Here is a 21908-nt window from a genome sequence, read left to right as displayed (position 1 = left end):
GCTTTATATATTTTTCAACCTGTGTCTTCATGCTTTATTGGGAATAAAATGAGGCATACATCTGTGTTGAAGCGGCTGACACAGCAGCACTATTTTTAGTTCTGTTCATTTCAATCCAGCGACATGTTCACGTCCAAAACCCGCATGCAACATGTTCAGCTAAGTGTGTGGAGAGACGCTGCGTTTCTGTCCACTGTTTAGGTTTTTTACTAACATGGAGAGCATTTTAAAGAGCATGAAAACAGAATTCCTGTGTCTGGTAGTGTAAGGGTCATTCATCAGGGGGAAACATTTGAAGATTTAAGTGTATTGCATTTTGAGAGTAAAGTCCAACTGTAAAGTACAGTATACAAACTTTCTACCTGGGACATTTTCAAATAAAATCATCTGTTTTCCTTTTTTTCCCCCTTACACCTGGCACTAGTACATTCTCTCTTCTGTAGTCTGAGGCCTTACACGCATGCTCTGGTTGATGTGATGCCTATTTAAATTCAGTTGCTTATCAATATTTGCATAAACCACAGTTCAAACCCATCTGCTCACTGTCTTCTGCTTTGGATGGAATTTTCCAATGACATGCTCATTTGTAGTTTATTGGAAATTAAAAGCATTGTAAATGGTTCATACATTTCCCTTCAGTCTGTCAACAGGTCTCATAATGCTCTGTACACACACATTACATCAGTTAATGTTTACAGTTAAATTAGTCCTGAACTTGATGACATTACAAAAATAAGATATGACAATGTAGATGAACACTTACAACGGTAGTCAGAATGGAAATAACGTCTGAACATCTTCGAGACGGTTTTGCTTATTATGGGTTAACATAGAATTTCAAAATAAAGGTAGTAATGTTAGAATGGCCATTTCCTCAAAATACATTTCAAGAGCTGTCCTTGAACTGCCAAAGAAATCTGCTTCCTGCAAACAGAAACCAGTATACGTCACACAATGCTGCATCCACCAGTAGAAAACCATATCCAAATAAACTTAAACTGGACCTGAAATGTGCATTGCTACCAAGTTGAATTCTGGGCTGAAACAATTACTTGCTGAGCATAAACATCATTAGTGTGATAAAAACAAAGCAAACACACAGTTCAAAATGTATTATTCCAGTTAAAATAACTGAATTCAACACCGTCTGTGACTTAATAACCATTTTAGTGTGCCGTGCAGGCCAATTGAACACTTGTTTTGTGTTTACTACAGTAGTTATAATCATTGAGTGGAACCACATATTTAGTTATGGCCAACACAAACCAATGGGTGTTAGGACAGGATTTAAGGTTTTATGGTGGCTTAGTGAAGCAAACATTGATGTCTGTGGTTTGTTCAGGGAGTGGCTTAAACACTCTGCCAATAATTCACCAACAGGTTCACCATAGATTTGTAACTTTAGCTGCTTTGAATGTTTTGCTGCTTTCAGCTTCCAGAAAACAAAAAGCACCAACATTGAATATTGACTCAAATTAAGCACCGGCAACAACTCTAGGAAGACTGTCAGGAACCTGTGTTGTGCGGCTGTTGTCTCATGAGGCTGATCCAACCTAGTAAATGTGTATTCTTCTCATAAATGTACCACTTTTACCTATGAAATATGAGTTTTTCTCTGATAGTTACCCCTCTCACCTGGCTCCATTCAAAGAAAATCTACCATATCTCTGATAACCCATCATACTTGAAGACAAAATCAAAGAATACAAAAGTCAAGGCTGATCTGATGGGTTTGTCTCCCTTTACTTTCTTCCTATTCTCTTGAGAAAACACATGAATACAAGCTTGATTTAGTATTGCAGGATGAGATGAGGTGAACTTCCACATTTAGTTGGATGTGTGTGTGAGAGAATGATTAAAAAAAGTTGGTTTAAAGTTCAGGACGCGCTGCGATCTTAGCTGTCCTTGTGTAACGTCTGATGGAGATGGAGATAGAGTTGTTTCTTTGTTAGGAGCTGCAGTTTCTTCCTCTTGAAGTCCGTGGGCTTCTTGTACCTGGAAAAAGAACCGTATATATTGAATGTAACAAAATACAAATGCATCCTTTAAATCTGTAAAGTTTGTTGACTCACAGTTCGATGACGATTGGGCCGGGTTTGATCTCATCCATTTCCATGAAGGCAAAACACTTAGTGCTGGTAAAACCCTTTTTGGGTTTGTAGTGCTTGAATTCAAAGAAGATAGCTGCTCCTGGAAGAGAGAATAACATACTTCATTGGATTATGAACAAATGCACGTTTTTGTCATCAAGATAATCTTCCCACAACTGAATTTATGAAATTGCCGGAAATAAAAAGCTAGGGTAAGACTATAAACAAACTACATCACAGTCATATTACTTCAGATCTGTGTCCCTCACAACCTCTCCAATCTCATTCAGGCACCTTTTTTTTAGCAACCCCCTTTGTAAAGACACACATGTAGAGCAAAACATGCCAATCTCATAAGCTTGTGTTAACCTCTTACCTTATTTCAGGCATCTAACGAAAAACCCCTTGAAAAAAACCCTTAACTTCTATTACTATAATTACTGACTATTTTCAGACACAGATTAACAGAAATTGGGGGAAAGCTGTTCATCTATGTATGTTGGAGTGTAGCAGTTTGGCTCATTGATGATTCTTATAGTTTCTGGACAACATGGGGATAAATCAGGCTCTGGCCTCCCAGAGAGTGACTGCTAGGATCCGTTCATTGTTGGGTTTGATCTTTGTTGACTCTAAGGATGTCACTTTGGTTGAACTGTCAGGTACCTTTTGGAATTTTCTCCACGTGTCTCTGGATCTCCACGTCCACACTGAAGTGGATGTAGGTATCTTCCTTCCTGGAGGCCACGGGTGTGTCCTGCACTGGGTTTACATCTACGCCGTTCAAATCTGCAGGAGAGAGAAACACGTTTATTGTTTCTGGCACTTTCACAAATGTTATACTCAGATTATTTTCAGGGTGAAGTGAGTGAACGGTGACCTTTGACACTGATGGTCATGTACGGGTCGATGCACTGCCCGGCGTCCTTCAACCCAATTTTTTCAATCTTTAGAGTGAGTAGTGTCATCCCAGGCTCTGATGGTAACCGTGGCAACAAGGTACCTGCCGGGGACAAAGGTAACGGACATTAAAAGGTGTCATAACAACAGGTGGTGACATCACTGTGGACCACAGAGTAGCCGATAGCAGAAAACGCTTTCAGTAGCTTTGCTTTATAAGATTATTTTACGGGATTTTTTGTTAAAAAACATCTAAATATTCAAAGTTAGAACAGCTCTATAGACTGTATAGTTCAGTCAAATTAAACTCAATGTTTAAAAAAGGCCCCTATTACGCTCATTTTCATTTTTATGCTCAAGTCAACTCTGGTACTCTACTTTATTCACATTTTGTCAATTCAGCAACACGCTGTGAATTTAACTGATGATATCCGCTCCCTCATGCAGGACTGAACACATTCAGATGTTGTCGATAAAAGCCATACCTTGCGAAGCTGCAAATGAAGCAGGCAGGAATGAGCGATGAAGCCATGCACAGCCCCGACAGAAAGAATCAAAGAGACAAACGGTCAAACAAACATCCCTCTGAACAGGACAACACAACAAGTCAAACATCCCTCAGACAGCGGGTGCGTTTTATCAAGTGGAACAGTACCGGGGGCTCGCGGGGGAAAAGCCTCCGTGCTTCCTGCTCCTGCTGCAGCATCCTCCTCCTCCTCCAACTCCAGGCTCTCCTCCTCACCTGGAGCGAGGATTTTCCTGACGGTAGAGGAATTCATTAGGAAATACTCATGCAGGGTATTCTGTAAAATGCATATGAGATGTTTTGTGGTGGACATTTACCTTAAGGGCACTGGCTGCACGTCAAAGGGAAACTCTTTGTTGTACGTCAGAATATTTTGAATTACTGTTGAGAAAAAGAGGAAGATCAGTATTGCTGGAAACGACAGGAGGAGTAACAAGCAGATTCTTTAATCCCATTCGTTTCACTTACTTGTTTCCAGCTTCTTCAGATCTTCTAACTTGAAGTCCTCCTTGGACTGTGTACACTACAGAAGAGCAGACACATTTATTTTATGAACACTTTCTAAAACAGTGAATTATCATTTTAATCTCTGGGTATTTGCTGACTTAAATTACCTCCTGAAGAAAAGCAAATGTTCCTTTAAGGCTGATGAGTTTGCTCTTTTAAATCTTACAATTTGATATGTTTGTAGCAAAATTAATACCAATATCATTTACAGTTTCTATATAATCAAATGGGATTTAGTTTTGGACTAGGATGTGTTTCAGTGTTTAGAAAACCACACAGGGAGATATACGTTTACAGACAATTTAACTTTACAGATTTAGGATGATGAAGGTTTAATAGATTGAAATCTGCTGTCCAAAAACGTAGTATTTTACTACTGGATCCACATAATTATGTTTTTGTGTTATTTTCATCTCTCCATAAAGTACTTTAAATAAATTGACCTTACTATCAATACTTACTATCAAACGTACTTCTAAAATGTTATATATTAACCTGTTTAGTGCCATTTCATACAGACACAAAAACAATGACACAAACCTGCAAACTGCCGCTTCTCATTTCCAGGCATGATGCAATTTTTCCCAAAGTTTTCTAAAAAAGGAAAGTAATGGTCGGTTAATGCGGGATCCTTGAATGGACGGTCCAAAAGTAAAAAGAGAAGTAGTGATTACCTTCTGCTCCTCTGTGAAGTCTGATGAATTTGTTGACTGGACCTCTTTTTGCAGTTGTCTTGCTAAACTGAACAACACAGAAGTTTGTTAATGCTTTGCAGTAAAAGGTGGCTAAATTATGTATTTTTGCGCCCTCTTCTGTTCAGAAATATGGTTAGATTTGATCATATTAAAGCAATTTCAGAAAAACAAAACATTAATGTGTTGACATATCTTTTAAAAAACGTGTTTAAACTACAACCACATATATATATATATATTGTCTGAAAGCAGGGAACATTCCTGTCTAAACAGAGGAAAACCCACCCATAACAATGAGAGGGTGTGGCTGACTATTTCTCAATACTCAGAGGGGATTTTGGCCCCATTTCTGTACTGCATGACTTATAATGAAACACATTGTACGCAGATATGGATGGAGGGTTTTTTTCACCACAGATAGGCTTTATGAAAGGGTTTACCATGCACACATAATGCTGGTGAATGAATCTGGGGTGCAACATCCTCCACACACTCAGACACACACACACACACACTCTTGTGCTGCCTCTGCAACAACTGCCACATCACGTCATAGATGGGAAGGGTTTGTTTACTGCTGAGAGGAGCTGACTGAACTTCTTGTGAAGACTATTGCACCCACTGTCTCCTGTGTACATGCTGATATCACCCTGCACATGTAATGGAGGTGGAAAAGTGAAGGAAGAAAAAGCATGCCCTGCAGAATAAAACAGCAGTATGGAGAGGCAGGATACACATGTTGAATGCAACTTACATTTGGTACTCATCTATAGCCTCCACTAATTGTCCCCAGGAGTCAAAGTCTGTGCCTTTCCTAAAACTGGCGTGCCATTTCTGAATAGTCTTGTTGACATCAGACATGTTGGCGGGGCTGATACTGGCGGCTCTCTCAGGGCAGCATAGCCAGGGAGGAGGCTCATCTACGGGGCTTCAGTCGCGGTTGCAGCAGCGTCTTCAGGCCGGTTCTCTGCTGCTCCGGAGCCGCACAGTTACACCAGTGACAACCCGACCAAGCCCTTATTGCCTGCTCACACACTTCAGTATCGCATCCGCAGGAGAAAGGAAGTCCCGCCCGGCGAATGGGGTGCACTCGTTTTGGGACACACGGTACCCCGAGTGGACGGCAACAGGATGTGTGTGTCGGTTGTAAAGAAGAGGTGAAAACACTGCTGCAAAAGCAAGGGCTTTAAATTTAAAGGCGCAATCAGTATTATTTTTTTCAGATTGTACATTTGATAAGACCAGCGATGGAAGATACACTCTGATCCTTTCACAATGTAAAACTACTGCACTAGAAGGAAGACCCTGATGAACCTTTTTGAAAAATACAATAAGATAAAATCGACCTAGTGATGGAAAATAAATCATTTAAGACACTATTTTTAAAGTACTAGCTCAAAAATGTATCTTATTTTTTATGATATTGTTTTGGGATACTTTAGTGCCTTTTAAATATGACTTTTCATTTCAAAGGCGAGCTAGTTACCGTTCAGGTGATTTAATGTCGAGAAATTAAAGTCTTCCTCTGAGCATTTTATTATTGTAATAGCTTTGTGAAATAGTGCAATTTGCCTTAAGTTTTAAGGATACCACGGCCCAATCACTTAATGTTCATACATTAAGAATCAATGTATTAATTAGTATTTAAATGTTTAAAAGGGTTGAATAATCAGGTAAACTCAGTTGCTCTTATTTTGAAAACAACAAAACCTTTTCCGGTTTGGCCCAGTCACTCTGCAGCTTGACACCGTGGTGGCTAACGTTAGCTACAGGTTATCTATGGAGGAAAATACAGTTAGCGATGCGTTTCAGGTTGTTTTAGCCCCTGACAGACTGAAATAAGATGGACACTGTAACAACAGACTCGTCTGCGACTGAGGAGGATGAATGTTCAGACTCTGAGGTTTTTTGTTTGAGGAGAGTCGGAAGAAATGCAGACTGGCTTCGCTTGTTCGCAAACACTGAGGTGCAGTTTGCTAATGCTAGCTAACTAACGCTAGTTAATTTGCCACTCAATAAAACTTTATCAAGTTCAGGATTTTTCACATAAGATATATTCCTCGTTCCTGGTTTACTTGATCTGTGTCGTTTTCTTTGTATATTTATATGTAAGTTAACTATAAGCTGCACAGTATATGAGTAACTGGCTGTGTACGTGTATTTTTTACTCTAGATAACCATAGGACGGGGTCTGGATGTAACATACCAACTGTTGTCTCCAAGTTGTCCTTTGATGATCTCCAGACTGCACTGCACATTCAGGCAAAGGGAGGATGGACAGTGGATAGTGACAGACAAGGAGGTAATATTGCAGTCTTTATTATGATTTTTATTTGATTGATATTGCTACATAAACAAATGATATTCAATGATCAAATCATTAAAGGTGTAGAAAATACAGGAAAAAACGATACAGACTTTTTATACTAAATAGTATTTCCTTATTTTCTCTCTTTTATATCACCATAAAATGAATATCTTTTGGTTTTGGAGTACAAAACAAGTGGTCATTGATTGTACTTTTTTATTACACTACCGTACATATTTTATTTTACTTTTTGGCATATCCATATTTAATGAAAATATTTCTCTCTAGTTTATTGTTATAATACTTTTTATATTAGTTTTTTTTGTCTTGAATGTTGTATTCAACTTCAGCCACTAAAGACATGTTGATTTTTCCATCAGAGCCTCAACGGTGTATGGGTGAATGGAAACCGCCTATCCGCTCACGAACCACACCAGTTGAGGCTCGGAGACTCCATACAACTTGGAGTTCCTATAACTGGAACCTATGTGGAGTTTGACTACATCCTGGTCCAGCGGCCCCTGAAAGACATTAAACTTTACCTGACAAAGGGACACAGAGATGGCACCAAATCAACCCAGGTTTCCAAGAAGTCCAAGAGGAAGTTGAACGTGGAAGAGGTTGAGGCCTCTACCTCAAAGCCCAAGCTCTATCGCTGCTCCTCTGGTGACAAGTCGTTCGCAAAGCCCTGCCCTGTGTCAGCAGTGAAACGGCAGCAGAGGCTCAGTCGCACCCAGCCGGAAGAAACGGGACCCAGCAGACAAGTCCAGAAAGTAGACGGTGCCGTAGATGGCTCCAGCACTCTCTGTGACCTGGACAATTTGCAAATGTAAGCCACACCTTGTGCCTTTTTCTAGACAGTTGCATCTCCCTTTAAAGTACATTTAGACCAATATATTTCTGTAATTTTCCTCCTAAAGAATATTTTAATCTAGTGAAATCTGTAATTTAATAATTAACGCCACCTTATTCTGTGACTAGTTATTGTTTTAGACTGAGTCTTGTCTTTCTTTTTATTAATTTCTGTTTGCAGGTACAGCCAGAACATCCTGATACTGAGGGAGCAGGTGGACGACACCCAGAGGCAGGTGGCGTCTCTTGGGGGAGAGCCGCAGCAGGCCGACCCACTCAAAGAGGAGCAGGTCAGAGAGCTGCAGGGCCAGCTGGAGACCCTCAGAGCCAAGATGCACCGGATGGAGACATTAGAAAAGTCATTCAGTGAAACGAAGAGGAAGCTAGAGGTGAGGGATCTACAATAACTCCGTCTTTCATACATGTAATAAGCATAATCAACATCTGTAACTCCAGTGTGCAGATTAAACGTTATTTTTTTCATAAATGGCTGTGTTTCATTGTGGTTGTTTTTCCCGTGTTGAAAACATATATAATTCATATTATTATAGATTGATATTCCCAACAGTGTGCATCGTGTTTGTTTGTGCTTGTCTAGCTCCCTCAATTTGTTTTGTTTCACAATTTCTGTATGCATTTAAAAAGTGTACCTTTTAATGTATTTAGGCAGAGAAAACACAGCAACAAGAGGAGCTATTAAAGAAACAGCTGGATGAGGCCTTGCAGGAGGTATGTTGCATAAAACGAAAGCTTTTATGTATTTTGTCACCACAGATAGCCACCAGACAAAGTATTTATGTCTACAATAAATGGATGTATTATATCTTTGATGGCTCTTGTATGGTTTAATTTGACTAGTATTTTGAAGTAAACTTCTCAAACTGATTTCTCTGTCCTTAGCAAAAGAAAGTAATAGACGAACTTGCGCTTTCTCGGGAGGGCTTCGAAGAGATTCTCCTGGCCAAAAACAAAGAGCTAGAAGTGTCAAAGGTATGACAATATTCAAAGTCATTTACACATGCTTTCTATCTTCAAAGCTTCATACATTAATGTTTTTGTTTTTGCAGGAGGAGAAAGAAAAGGCGAGGGCCCAAAAAGAGGAAGTAGTTACACAAGTAACTGAAGTTCTGGAGAACGAGCTTCAGTGCATCATCTGCTCCGAGCTCTTCATTGAGGTAGGATTAACAGAAGCGTGGTATTGAAAACACATTTTTAACGTCTAGTTTTTGAGGTGATTTTATCCTTAACCTTTTGATCTGAATTGATCCCTTCTACAGGCAGTCATCCTGAACTGCGCTCACAGCTTCTGCAGTCACTGCATCAAGCAGTGGCGCAAAAAGAAGGACGAGTGTCCCTTCTGCCGGCGGGCCATCCAGTCCCAGACCCGCTGCCTGGCCCTGGACAACTGCATCGACAGCATGGTGGAGAACCTGAGCCTGGACATGAAGTCGAGGCGACAGACCCTCATCGCTGAGAGGAAAGGTGAGAGGTGCGTCATTGACAGTGTCATTATAACTGTTGATAATATTAAACTATTGCTCATTCTTATTGAAGAGAACAACAACAGTGGGGAATAGAAGTCATAGATAATGGTTGCCGGTGAACTGTATTTTAAAGATTACTTTACAGTCTTTTTACAGAGTAAAGTACAAGTGTAACACAAATTACTCAAAGTAAGCTTGTGACAAAAAGGGTCATTAGCTCAGGTCAGTGGACAGCCTTGAATTCAGTACGGGAGTCCTTCATCGAGAACAGGATTCAATCGACAGGAAGAAGTTGAATTATATACCAGCCTTTTGGGAATGGTGTGTTTTGAACACAAATCATCCTCACAGTCAGTGTTGTTGCTTATTAGATTTAGTGGGGGTTTTTTCAGGCTGTATCTTGGCTTTGGCTCTAGTTCATTGATGTTATTTATCGGCTCTTCATTTTATTACGTTGCACAGAATTCTCATTTGAAAATACGTTCTCATTGGTTTACACTTCTTTTGTCTAAAGGAAGTGAAATTCAATAAAAATCTGCCCCCATTGGAGGTCTTAAATATGTGACACAAATGATGCTTTTATTCTGAAAACATAAGAATGTGAAGGTTCGCTGTGACAGAATAAAATCAAAAAGAATGTGTTTTGCTTCCCTAGTGTTCTGCCCTCACTGTTGTATGCAGACAGATAACTCCTCGACAAGTGGCAAGCGTTTATCCTCTTTAATAAGATGTTTTACCTCCACAAGTCAACAGAGTAAAAGTGAAAGAAAACACAATATACATAGAAATTAGACCCTTAGCTGTGATACAAAAATATACACACCACGGTTCATTACGTCACAAAAACCACAAAATATCCACATGAATAACGATCCACTTAACATAGAAACATCTAAATAAACATAGATATCCACTTGTGAATATGTAAGGAACCACAATGCTCACAGACAATGCTATCCACAACATAGCGAAGAAGGATGGATGCAGATTCAAACTTCATGATAATTATCTCTGTCCTTGTCGACCACTGAGGCCTCCCCATTGGCTGCTACCAAACACAGAGAAATAAAACAAAAAGCAACAGCACCACCTACTGGCTGGAGTAAGAGGGCATCTTACACAGCACACTCCCCGCTTGACATCTATGAGATGTCACAATTACATTTTATTTTGATTGTCCCCATCATGAGTGTTAGGAAGGAGGAGGACAGTGTCAGTTACGGGCCTCAAGAAAACCTTGCATTTTCCTCCAGATGAAACCTTGACTTCTACTTTCCTGACCTTCCCGTCGTGGCTGGGGAAGGTTTTGACCACCATGCCCATTGGCCATTGATTCCCATGGGCCATTGATTCCCATGGGCTTGACTGTCCTTCAACACAAGGTCTCCCATGGGCTTGACTGTCCTTCAACACAAGGTCCCCTTCTTGCAGATTAGGCCTCTCCGATTGCCATTTCCTGCGGCCTTGTAGGGTAGAGAGGTATTGGTTCTTCCAACGATGCCAAAAGGCGTTTGCGAGATGTTGTACCTGCTTCCACTGGCGTTTGTAGAGGTCACCGTCTTTGAAGTCACCAAGAGGTATTGATGAAACGCCGACCTTCTGGGTTAGGAGGGTAGCTGGTGTTAAGATGACAGGGAAGCTTGGGTCGGTGGACACTGGGATGAGAGGTCTTGTGTTCACGATAGCTGTCACCTCTGCCAAGAAAGTGGATAACACTTCATGGGTCAGTTGCCGGGATGAAATGCCCAAAAGCATTGAGTCGAGTATACGTCTTGTCACCCCAATCATGCGCTCCCAGCTACCTCCCATGTGTGAAGCGTGAGGTGGGTTAAACACCCATGTGCATCCGTTGTCGCTCAAGAAGTCCTGTACCACCTGGTTGTTGCAGTGTCTTGAGTTGATGCCAAGCTCTTTACATGCGCCTAGAAAGTTGGTCCCACAGTCAGACCTCAACTGTTTTACTGGGCCACGGACAGAGATGAATCGCCGCAATGCATTCATGAAACTGGATGACTCCATTGACTCGATCACTTCAATGTGTATGGCTCTGACACTCATACAGCTAAAAATGACTGCCCACCGTTTACTGTTGCTACAGCCTCCACGAGTTCGACGAGCAGTTACTGTCCAAGGCCCGAAAACATCCACTCCAACATAGGAGAATGGTGGACTGGGGCTTACGCGGTCTGTGGGGAGGTCAGCCATCTTCTGTGTTTCGGTTTTCCATCGAAGCTTGCGACAGGTCACACAGCTGTGAATTATGGAGCTGATACTCCGCTTTCCACCAATAACCCATAGGCCAGCTGACCTCACTGCACTGACTGGAGCTGCAAAACCAAGCGGGTCATAAAGGCTGTTTATGGTTGATAACACCCCTCTGCGAGTGTAAGGTTTCTCTGTCCTGGAAACCTGGAGGTAAACTCGTCAGTGGTAACATCCCAGCTTATTCCTAGACTTCGTAACATGGGTGGGAAGTCTGCTCCAAGATCAAGGTCCTTTAAGCCTTTTGCAAGATCCTCTTTTGGAAACGCTTTCATCACGTCGATGCTGTTAGAAGCTATCTTGTGCAACTTTAAGTTGGTTGCAGCTAGCGTATCTTGGGCCGCCTTGAGAGCCGCAACAGCCTCGTCTTCTGATGGAAATGAAATGAGACCCTCATCAACATAGAAATGGCGCTCAACTAGGTGTTTTGATTGAAAGTCGATTCTTTCTTGGTCTTCGGATGCTCTTCTGAGCGCGTAGATCGCCACTGTTCCCGAAGACATGCACCCTCATGCGGTACTCCGCTATCGGTTGCTCCAAGTCGTTGTTCTTGTGCCAAAGGAAGCGTAAGAAGTTCCTGTGATCTTTTCGCACCAAGAAGCAATGGAACATCTGCTTGATGTCAGTAGTTACTGCCACTCGCTCTTCGCGGAACCGCATAAGGACACCCAGCAGGCTGTTGTTGAGATTGGGGCCTGTGAGAAGGACATCATTTAAAGACACTCCGTGGTGTTGAGCACTCGAGTCGAAGGTACAGCAATCCTGGTATATGGCCTTCGCTCTTAGCAGAGTCAATCTCTAACAGAAGGTCACCAAGGTCACGTAGCAGATGAGGCTCCTTGTTGGTAATTCTGGGGAACTGCTCTATCTTATCAAACCAAGCCTTTTCTAAGGCCTCAGGGGATCCATAACACTCTTGAAGTCTCTCCCACACTTTGTTCAGACCGAAAGAAGGGTGGTTAATATGCACTGCTCTGAGGCGTTTTGCATGTTGTGAGGATTCGTCTCCTAACCACTTTGTCAACAAGTCAAGCTCTTCACTGGCTGTTAGATGTAGACCTTGGATGGCATTTTGAAACGAGGATTTCCACGCCCAGTAGTCACCTGGCTTGTCGCTAAACCTTATAAGGCCTCCAGTGAGCAACTCACGTCTAGCTAGAAATCTGGGAAGGTCATAAATACTTGAGGTTTCTTGTGGGGGAATCCGAGGACTTGACCATTGTGGTTGTTCATGTACTGCGAAGCTCCTAGATGGCTGGGATGCTCGGTCATTTGCATTGTTCTTGCAAGGCAGCAACATGTATGGAGATCTCGGATCAGGCGCTTCAACTTCCTGCTTGAGTTGGTTAAATGTTGAACCCGCTGGGGCCTCGTTAGGCTTCATGGATGCATGTGGGGTTAATTTCTCATTTTGGAGAAGTTGGTCTTTCACATACTCACTTGTGCGTTCTAATGGGGGAAATGTCTGTGGGAGGTGAAAGCTTATGCGGTCTTCTTCTATTTCGCTTGCTGCAGCTTCGTATACATTGGCTTCAGCGAGAGCTGCTTCTGCATCTCGTTCCTGATGAAGTGCTTCCAATGTAGCCTCCAGACGTGTTTCTTCCACTCTGAGTTCTGCTTGTTTTACTCTCATTTGAATTTCCTTCTGAGCATAGGCCGCTCTGGCTCGTGCTGCCTCCGCCCTAGCCCGTGCATTGACAGCAGCCATGCTGGCAGATGACTTACTGGAGCCCTTTGATAATTTTGATGCATGAGTGTGGACTGACGTGGATTCATCATCTCGTGGCTGAGACATGTTTAGTTTCTTATGGAAGACTGACGTGTGTATCCTCCTGATATTTTGATGATGTAGACAAATGTGTCTTTTTACTGTTCTGCCCTCACTGTTGTATGCAGACAGATAACTCCTCGACAAGTGGCAAGCGTTTATCCTCTTTAATAAGACGTTTTACCTCCACAAGTCAACAGAGTAAAACTGAAAGAAACACAGAAGAAATAAAAGAAAAAGCAGCAGCACCACCTGCTGGCTGGAGTAAGAGGGCGTCTTACACAGCACACCTAGTTTTTCAACTTTTTAACATATGAGATGTAACATAATATTAAGTTAAATCGGTTTTCAGATACAGATATGATAAATAAAGCTTTGCTAGTTTTTCAAACTGCTCCTATCCCTGCCCTGCTACATTATTCTCGGTGGAGTTTTTGTTCTGCTGTGATGAACTTCACGTCAGGATCACACTCGTGCACAAGTTTCCACATGGCTGACCCATATAGCATAAATATCCAACTGATGCTGTACTTACGAGCAGAGGTGTGCAGTGCCACATTCATCAGATCAGATGACTGGGGAGCCTTGACATGTCTGGCTGAGCTCAGTGACTTACGCCCCCCCACCCCCACCCACCCATAGCTATACGCACCAATGTGTCCTTGAGCAAATTGCAAAGCCTCTTAAGAGTATTTAATTTACACTCGCTGCTTCACCCTGTATCCTGTGGGTTTTAAATGTGCTTGTTGCTTGAGCGAGGGAGTCCTGAGTGTGGATCACCTTTAACGTTTCAGACACAAGATGGCAGCACAACGAGCCTGATTCGCTTCCTTTGTTTCTGTGTATGTTATGATAGTATTTTAGGAACAGTCAAATAACAGATTCAATTGGGTATAAGTATCCGACAAAAAAAGGCAGAATGTATTAAGAAATCCTGTTTCTATTCATTTGTGATGGTGCTGAAACTGAGCTTACTTTCTCTCGATCAACAAATGTGGACTCACAGAACATAGCATTGTCATTTGTGCTACAAAACAGAAATAACAAAGGCTATGAGAATTAAGAAATGTTAAAAACTATATTATAAATGTTTTTAATAATGACCATAAAAAGAACAAAACCTATATTTCATTCTGCTTATGTTTACTTTGAGTCAATAGGTTTTGGACTGAGGGCAACAGGTTAGGGAAGTCAGAAAGTACTCTGAGACAAACGGATGCATTGTAGGGTTAAATCCCTTCATGGATTTAGTTGTCTTACCAGAAAAACCTCTAGAATAATGTTTCTAAAATTGTATGTAGAGGAATTGAAAGTGCATCCCCAAAGAGAAACTCTCACTGTATCTGTTTCTGTGTTTTCCAGCAGCTGACTCGGGTGCTCAGGTGATGGTGATCCACGATGACGACAGCAGCAGGAGCAGCAACAGCGACAGCAGCGACAGCAGCATGGTGTCCATCGGCAGCAGCCTGAGCTCCGTGGTCTCTGTGGACACGTATAGCAGCGTCCACATAGACTCCAGCACGCCCTACAGCGACTCTGACGGAAGCCTTGATGTGTTGGACGATTAGCCCTTCTGTCCCGGGGCCTGCAATGTGAATTGGACTTTTTTGGTGTTGATGTTTGCATTTCCCTGGATTGTCCCCAGATAGTACATTACGTTTTGGTCTGTTGGTGAGTCCACTTACCTGATTCAGATGAGGTTTACGTTTGTCTTTTTGTAAAATGATCTGTTGTCTCTTTTTCTTTGTTTTTGAAAAAAAAAGGAATAAAAATGTTTCTTCTTATGCATTTCTGAAGTCACATGTTGACTTTGTCCAAGCATAGTTTCCACCAATCCCGTCTACTACTAACAAACCATTTTTGTCCAGGCCAAATATCTCGAGAAGCATTTGGTGGGTTTAGATGTTATTCTCAGGAACCTCAGGCAATTCGTGTTGTGCCTCCAGGTACTCACTGGTTTCTTCTATACTGTAAACTATTTCAATAACTTCTAGATATGAAACGTTATCTTTTTAAATGCTCAGTACTTTTTGACAAACACCTGCGAGACTGGGGAAATTCTCCTCAGCCTTTGCTCTGCTTTGTGTTTAGCCTGAATAGGAACTTTCTGTTATCATGCTAACACACTGAACTAGCATTTGGCTGAAGCACCACAGTACAGTCTCACAGAACACACTCTTGAATCCCCATTAACTATCACTGCACAGCCTGCAGAGATACATGATACCATTTATTTTAAAATGACACCAATCATGTTGGAAGAATTATGAGATGTTTCCCTTTTTTTATTGTTGTTTTTTGTTTCATTCAGGGATTTCCTGCTTTCTGTTCTTCCCCATGCCCTTCTGGGAAGTGCTCCTTTTGAGACACGAGCTATGGCGCTTTGCTGAAAGGCTCCTGGGCCGGGCGTTAATCACTCCCACTGGCAACGCTCCAGAGATAAGCTCATATCGCATCACTACCATTTAGCAAAAGCAAAGTTGTTAAATTGCTAAGCTGTTTAAAAACCAATGTTTTAGTAGAGCTGGGGTTGTGACTTGTGCCACTGATCTGATGCTAAATATATAATAACTTTAAATGTTTTACAAAATATTAAACATTTAGAGTCGCGTGAGCAAAATAGGTTTTACATCTTGGAGAGAAACTTCAATTTTTGCAAAACTATCCCTTTTCTTGACAGCAACACACATGCTGTGTAACCTAGCAACTAATGCAACAGCGCCTTGGGATCTGTGTGCGTGTGTGTGTGTGTGTGTGTGTGTGTGTGTGTGTGTGTGTGTGTGTGTGTGTGTGTGTCCATTAGAAACTTGCCAATGTGGGTGTTTTTAAGTGAATTCCACTATATTTAGGCCAAATATATTTTCATTTTGACTACTTTAAGCCAACTGCAAACATAAAATCAAGCATTTTGCAATTCATCTAAAATATATCATACCAATTTCTGGAAAGAACATTTCTATTGCTGGATTTCGCCTCGTGTATTATCAGTTAAAAATTGCATAATCCTCTCTGAGAAACTCCCCATTGATTTATGTTTGTTGACAGCTGAATCATGCTGTCTTTTTTAGGACAATGAATTGCCTCCCTGATCAGTGAACCTTCCCGTGACACTTCTTGGTTTGGATTCAGGAGCACACTTAACACCGTGTTTCATCCCACACTGACTCCCCCCTCACAGAGAGAGCCGGCCTCCCATGCTGAGGATGTCACGGCAGTCCATTAAAGCCGGAGTACGAGGGGAGCGTGTGTCTGTCAGTCTGTATTACATGAGGATGACAGTGATGGTGCCTCGGGGCTACAGTCGGAGCCTCTCAGTCCTCCATTCAACCCTACAACAGACTCTGGGAGCAACCTGAAGTCAGCAACAGCACCATCTCTCTTGTCCTTTTGGTCATTTTAAATTGCATTCTACTTCTTTTATTTCTCTTTTGGTTGTTGTTATGCATCACTGGGTAGACATTTGGAGAGCCTTTGTGGTTGAAAATTTTGAGGCTATTCATATTCTTTGGTATATTATTGCTTTGACTTCTTCATTCAACTTCCACTGAATTTCATTTAAGTATTAACGTAGTGTTTGAGGAAGGAAGGAGAAAACCAATTTATCATAGTATTGCTCAGCAGCAGAAGTGATTGTGGGGTCAGAATAAACCATATTTACAGTGTTTTCGCTGATATCTTTTTTTTGGATAACAACCAGGATTCTCTTAAGTTGATAGTCAGTGATATTTACGTGCCCACAGAGCTTTCCACCTGCTCAGTGTTGTTGTTTGTAAGAAGGATGGATTCACTCCAGTATTCTCTTATCCAAAAAGCCCATGCTCCATCTGCCTGCTTTGTAGAATCCAAATGTTCCTCACAGCGTGATCAGGCCAAACACTGCTGCAGCTCCAAGACACAGCATCCTGTAAATCTGAAAACGCACTCAATCATAAGTCTTATCAATTTTTTGTTAACCTCTTTTGGATTCATAATTGCATGAAGTGGGCTGCTTTAAAACTACCGTTGCACTTAATGTGTTGCATTCGTTGAAAATCGGAAAATCAGCTTTTATGACAATTTTATTAATGCAGTGCTATTGTTGACTCACAGTTCCAATTTCTCCACCCTGTGTTTTCACAAGTTCTCTTATCTGACATTCTTTAAATAGTGGCACAATGTGAAATACTAAAAGTGTAGTTACAGCATGTTTTAAAAATAATTATAATTAAAAAAAACACTTACCGTAGAGCTAAGCATTGACTGGCCTTAAGGTAACGGTCAGGGCTGAGCGCTCAAATTTCCGAGGTTTCAAAAAGTCAACACAGTGCGTCTTGTTACCAAGGAGACAAGTATAGCCCATTCCAGTGCACTGCAGGTAACGTTTGAACGCACCACTTTGAGATGTCTGTAGTAAATGAATACTTTAAAACAAAATGAAGCTGTATCGTTTTTACACGTTTTTATTTTTTTTACTGTTACTGAATAACCATAGTAGGAAAAATAATCGCGTTTTTGCTAACATTAGCTTTGGGGGTCTGCTAGCTCATAACTTATTTTGGAGTTTGTGCTAGCAACAGTATGATAGCACACGTTAGCTCAAACTTGTATAATTAGTTGTGATTAAAGTATGCGTATAGTTTACATACTATGTACACTTGGTGTGATGTGCAACTTTTAATGTGTGATTGAATGTTTCTTTAAGGGTTTCGAAATCCTGCAACCATGTCCAAGTCTCCTGATCCCCCCACAGCTGCAGACTTCAGACAGCTGAGGAGGATCATCGCCGAAGATGCTCACTGGTTCCTGAACACAGTACCTTTTTTATCCAACCTCTGTCTGCAATCTATTGTGAGGAACTTTGAGGGTATGCTGTTGTTTTTAATATAGTTTCATCAGGTTTGGGTCAGATTACATTGAACTATAAACAGAATTGAATAGAAACGACATCATTTTGTATAAGGTGACACAATCTAATGGACCACAAATGTTCTAATGAAATCTAAATAGCTTTTATTATTTCAAATTGGAAAAATGGACACAAATTGTTCACTCTTTAAACATTTCTAACTTAATTTAACATTTAATTAGCAAATAAAAAGTAGTTTGCAAGTAGAGACATTTTTTATCAAGTTATTAACATTAATTATCATGAAATTAAAATTAAAATTGCTATATTTTCAAGACAAAAAAATGTTTTCAACTTATCTTTGCCGATGTTTCTATAATCCTATTGCATTTTGTAATGTAATCTGGGTTGAATGTAGTCAAATATAGTATTGCATAATTCACATTACATGTAAACCGTTACTACCCAAATTGATGATAATAAACACACTTTACCTTTTATAAAACCGGACTTTACCCAAGCTTTCCTTTCACAGAAAAGCCCATATGGGAAGCCCTTTCCCCCATCCAGAAAGACTTTGTGCAGGAAACACTGTCCACCTCCGTGCCCCTTCATGTGACAGCCAACCTGATCATTGATGGTGTGTATTGGAAGCGGTGCTGCGAGGCGCAGGGGGGCCTTTATGACTTAACTCATTATGGCAACAGCTGGAAACAAATGTTCTTTGAGAGGCAAATGGAGAACATGATTGAGCATTTTATCCCAGACGTAACAGAGACAAAAAAGGTAGTAGAAATGGTTCCTCTTTGTAAGAACTACATCAAGAGGCTAAACATCTCCCAGCTCCTGCCGCCTATCAAGGAGCAGCAGAAGGAAGAGGAGGAATATGGCTCCGAGTTGGCAAGTGAAGATGAGTACAACGGACCGTCTATGGACCACTTTGATTTTAACATCCTGCTCGACAAGCTGCCAAACCTGGAAGAGCTCCATTTGGTGTACAGGGTCAAACAATGTGGTCTGAACTTTGAGTCGAAGATGTTTGAGATGACCGACAGAGATTGTGAGTCCCTCGCCAAAGCTGTCAAGTCCTGTAAGACTTTAAAGGTAAATAATGATTCCTCTTTACTTAAAGCGTGCTGCCTTTTGAAGCTCCTTTGCCTAAATATCTGGAGTATTTTTGCCAGCTGCAAAGCATCATTTACACATTTTACTATCCCTGATGTGTGAAACAGGAAAGTTGTTGTTGGAGCTGCACAGTAAATCTGCTCTATTTGTGTCAAATAAAATACTCCAGAGCGTCTGGCTGCAGCCTAAATAAGTCACAATTTGACAAAAGCTTTGTCACATTTATTTTGCTACTATGTGAGAACAGGGAATGTATCCACTACTGATTTCTGTGTCTGACATGGAAACCGTACAATATATTATTGGACCTGGTATCAGGCCTGGAGCTTATGAGTCAATTACATTTTCACTAAATAGTTAAGATTAAAATATACTAGAATAAATACAGCCCACCACAATTTCCTAGATTACAATTCTGACTTCTTGTTGAATCAGAAGTCACAGTGATAAAACAGAGAAAAGCTGCAAATCTTTTCTTTTCTGTTATATACTTAATGTATGTTATTGTGCAATAGGCTAACCTCATGTATAGAAGCATTTGCGAAACAGTGCCTTGTGTTTTTGTGGAGTGTTCAAAGGAAAATTAGCATCTGCTATTCTCCTGTTCTACGCCCTATGACGTCTTACCTGTGCTCTGGTGATTCAGTTTTTGTGCTACTCATCACACAATCTTCATAATATCTTGTTTCCACAGCTCCTAAGGCTCCATCTAAGCCACATGGAGGATAAGAAGTGCCGTCTGCTGGTGAAATACCTTCTGGACCACCCGTCCCTGAGGGAACTCGACTTCTCTCACAACCTGATCGGAGACAAAGGAGCCAGGGCCATCGGAAAGCTGCTCACCATGAGCAACCTGGAGACCCTGAACCTGTGCGACAACAATATTGGAGGCCCCGGGGCCAAAGCTATAGCTCATGCCTTGTCCGTGAACTCTACCCTGTTGTCGCTCAACCTGCGTCTCAACCGTTTGAGAGATGAGGGGGGGCAGGCGATGGGCAAGGCCTTGCTGAGCAACAACACCCTGCTTCACCTGCACCTGGGGGGCAACGAGCTGACAAGGCCAACTGCCATCGTACTGTCAAAAGTGCTGGATCAGAGAAGCACCCTGAAGAGCCTCAATCTCTCCTGCAATAACCTGGGAGTGGTAAGTAAATTGCTTTTACTACACCTTATGACCATGGGGGGGTTATTAAAAAAATTAATGTTTACCTGAGGGCGGGGCCAGAGAAAAGGCGTGGTTGTCAATCATCCATATCAGAAGGGTGACATAGATTGGCAAGATTCATTTGTTTCAATTATTTTTAGAACATTATTTATTCAGCACAATGTTGTGTCAATGCTTATTTATATTTACAACAAAGAACCATAATATGTGTATTTGTTTTTATTATTTTGGGATTGGAACATAAAAAAAAATATTACACAAAAAATAAATGAAAAATCTTCAAAAAGGGAAATAAAATAAAGTAAAAATGTACAGAATATACTATAAAAAAGATACATCAAATATGTTTTAAACTGTTATCTTTTAAACTGTGTTTCTTTAAGAATGTGCACAGCACGTGGCTCTCTGTACCAGATCTTATGAAACACTGGTTTTTTTAAGTACTGTATTTCCGTCCTAAGGCATGCTGGTGCCTGCACACACAGCCCGCATTGAAGGAAACAGACAGAATAGCTTGAAAGAATCAGTCCCATGAATTATTCACAGATACTGTATGTGTGGAAAACACAAAATAATGGAAAGTTACAGTCAGTGTATCACGGTGAGAGGTGGGTCAGGTGTTCCTCTTCTCATGCTCTTTCCTCTTCATAAAGTGTGTGTCTGACTGGAATACAGTGCGGAAGATCAAAAATCCCACGCATAGCAGAAATGCGATGTGCCTCACCATCAATATCCGTGACCTTGGTTCACAAAAATAGAAGGCCTGTTTCAGACATAACAATAAAACATTGGTGACACTCACAATAAGCAGTTTACAAAGTGTGGGCTATTTCAGACAGCAAGAGTTGCCCGGAGGGGGACATGCATCAAATGTGTTTGTCCTCTCCGTCTCTGACTCTTTGTGCAGGATGGAGGTAAAGCTCTGGAGGAGGCCATGTCCAACAACACCAGCCTGACAGAGTGTGACATCCGTCTGACGGAGGTCGACGAGAAGAGCGCCTCCTTCATCGACCAGGTGGTGTGGACCAACCAGTGTTTAGAAAAAAAGAGACATGCTCGGGAAAGTAAAGCCAAAAAAACATCAACAGCTTGTTTTTAAATTACAAATCTTTAGTAGTATTTAATTCCTGTTGTCCAGTATTCATTAAGCCACTGATATCTATCTACCTTTGGATACTCAACGTTGTCAGCTTTTCTTTGATGTGCCTATTTGAGATTTGATGGTGTATATCCTACATACTCAGATAATTGGAACAATATAAAGGAGTAATCTGAAACCAGGAGGTCTCTCTTATCTTGTTACTTGTTGTACTCAGCACTTAAACATGTGTAAGAACCATAAGACAGTCATATTATGACTCACTAGCACATATTAAAACATAGACCATATATACAGTTTACAAA

At 41.1% G+C, this 21908-nt stretch overlaps 3 protein-coding genes across 6 annotated transcripts; 2 read left to right on the top strand and 1 right to left on the bottom strand.

The window, feature by feature from the left end:
* Positions 1-2: 2 nt before the first annotated feature.
* On the bottom strand, positions 3-5849 carry aida (axin interactor, dorsalization associated). The gene is made up of 10 exons (XM_063901463.1): positions 5470-5849; positions 4695-4761; positions 4561-4614; positions 3982-4036; positions 3831-3894; positions 3643-3746; positions 2968-3090; positions 2754-2876; positions 2073-2190; positions 3-1995 (listed from the first exon to the last, which is right to left on the bottom strand). The coding sequence occupies exons 1-10, from the start codon at positions 5574-5576 to the stop codon at positions 1896-1898; spliced, it is 915 nt and encodes a 304-aa protein (XP_063757533.1). The 5' UTR covers positions 5577-5849; the 3' UTR covers positions 3-1895.
* A 586-nt stretch (positions 5850-6435) lies between these two features.
* Positions 6436-15177, top strand: rnf8 (ring finger protein 8, E3 ubiquitin protein ligase). Of its 4 annotated transcripts, none has more exons than XM_063901491.1 (9): positions 6436-6681; positions 6889-7017; positions 7404-7852; positions 8057-8264; positions 8542-8604; positions 8776-8865; positions 8943-9050; positions 9153-9357; positions 14755-15177. In XM_063901491.1, exons 1-9 carry the CDS (start codon positions 6559-6561, stop codon positions 14955-14957), a joined length of 1578 nt encoding a protein of 525 aa, XP_063757561.1. In that variant the 5' UTR covers positions 6436-6558; the 3' UTR covers positions 14958-15177. The 4 variants fall into 4 exon arrangements, with proteins under 4 accessions (XP_063757561.1, XP_063757560.1, XP_063757563.1 ...); XM_063901490.1 differs by having other exon boundaries at positions 14752-15177; XM_063901493.1 differs by having other exon boundaries at positions 9153-9364; positions 14755-14959.
* Positions 15178-17712: 2535 nt separating this feature from the next.
* On the top strand, positions 17713-21705 carry tcte1 (t-complex-associated-testis-expressed 1). Its single transcript, XM_063902539.1, has 5 exons — positions 17713-17743; positions 18071-18232; positions 18750-19318; positions 20034-20483; positions 21412-21705. Exons 2-5 carry the CDS (start codon positions 18091-18093, stop codon positions 21601-21603), a joined length of 1353 nt encoding a protein of 450 aa, XP_063758609.1. The 5' UTR covers positions 17713-17743; positions 18071-18090; the 3' UTR covers positions 21604-21705.
* The last annotated feature ends 203 nt before the right edge of the window (positions 21706-21908 follow it).

The sequence above is a fragment of the Eleginops maclovinus genome, chromosome 15 (genome assembly GCF_036324505.1).
Source record: "Eleginops maclovinus isolate JMC-PN-2008 ecotype Puerto Natales chromosome 15, JC_Emac_rtc_rv5, whole genome shotgun sequence".
Taxonomy (NCBI): domain Eukaryota; kingdom Metazoa; phylum Chordata; class Actinopteri; order Perciformes; family Eleginopidae; genus Eleginops; species Eleginops maclovinus.
Note: the sequence above shows the minus strand (reverse complement) of the source record. Positions and strands in the feature narration are given on the sequence as shown.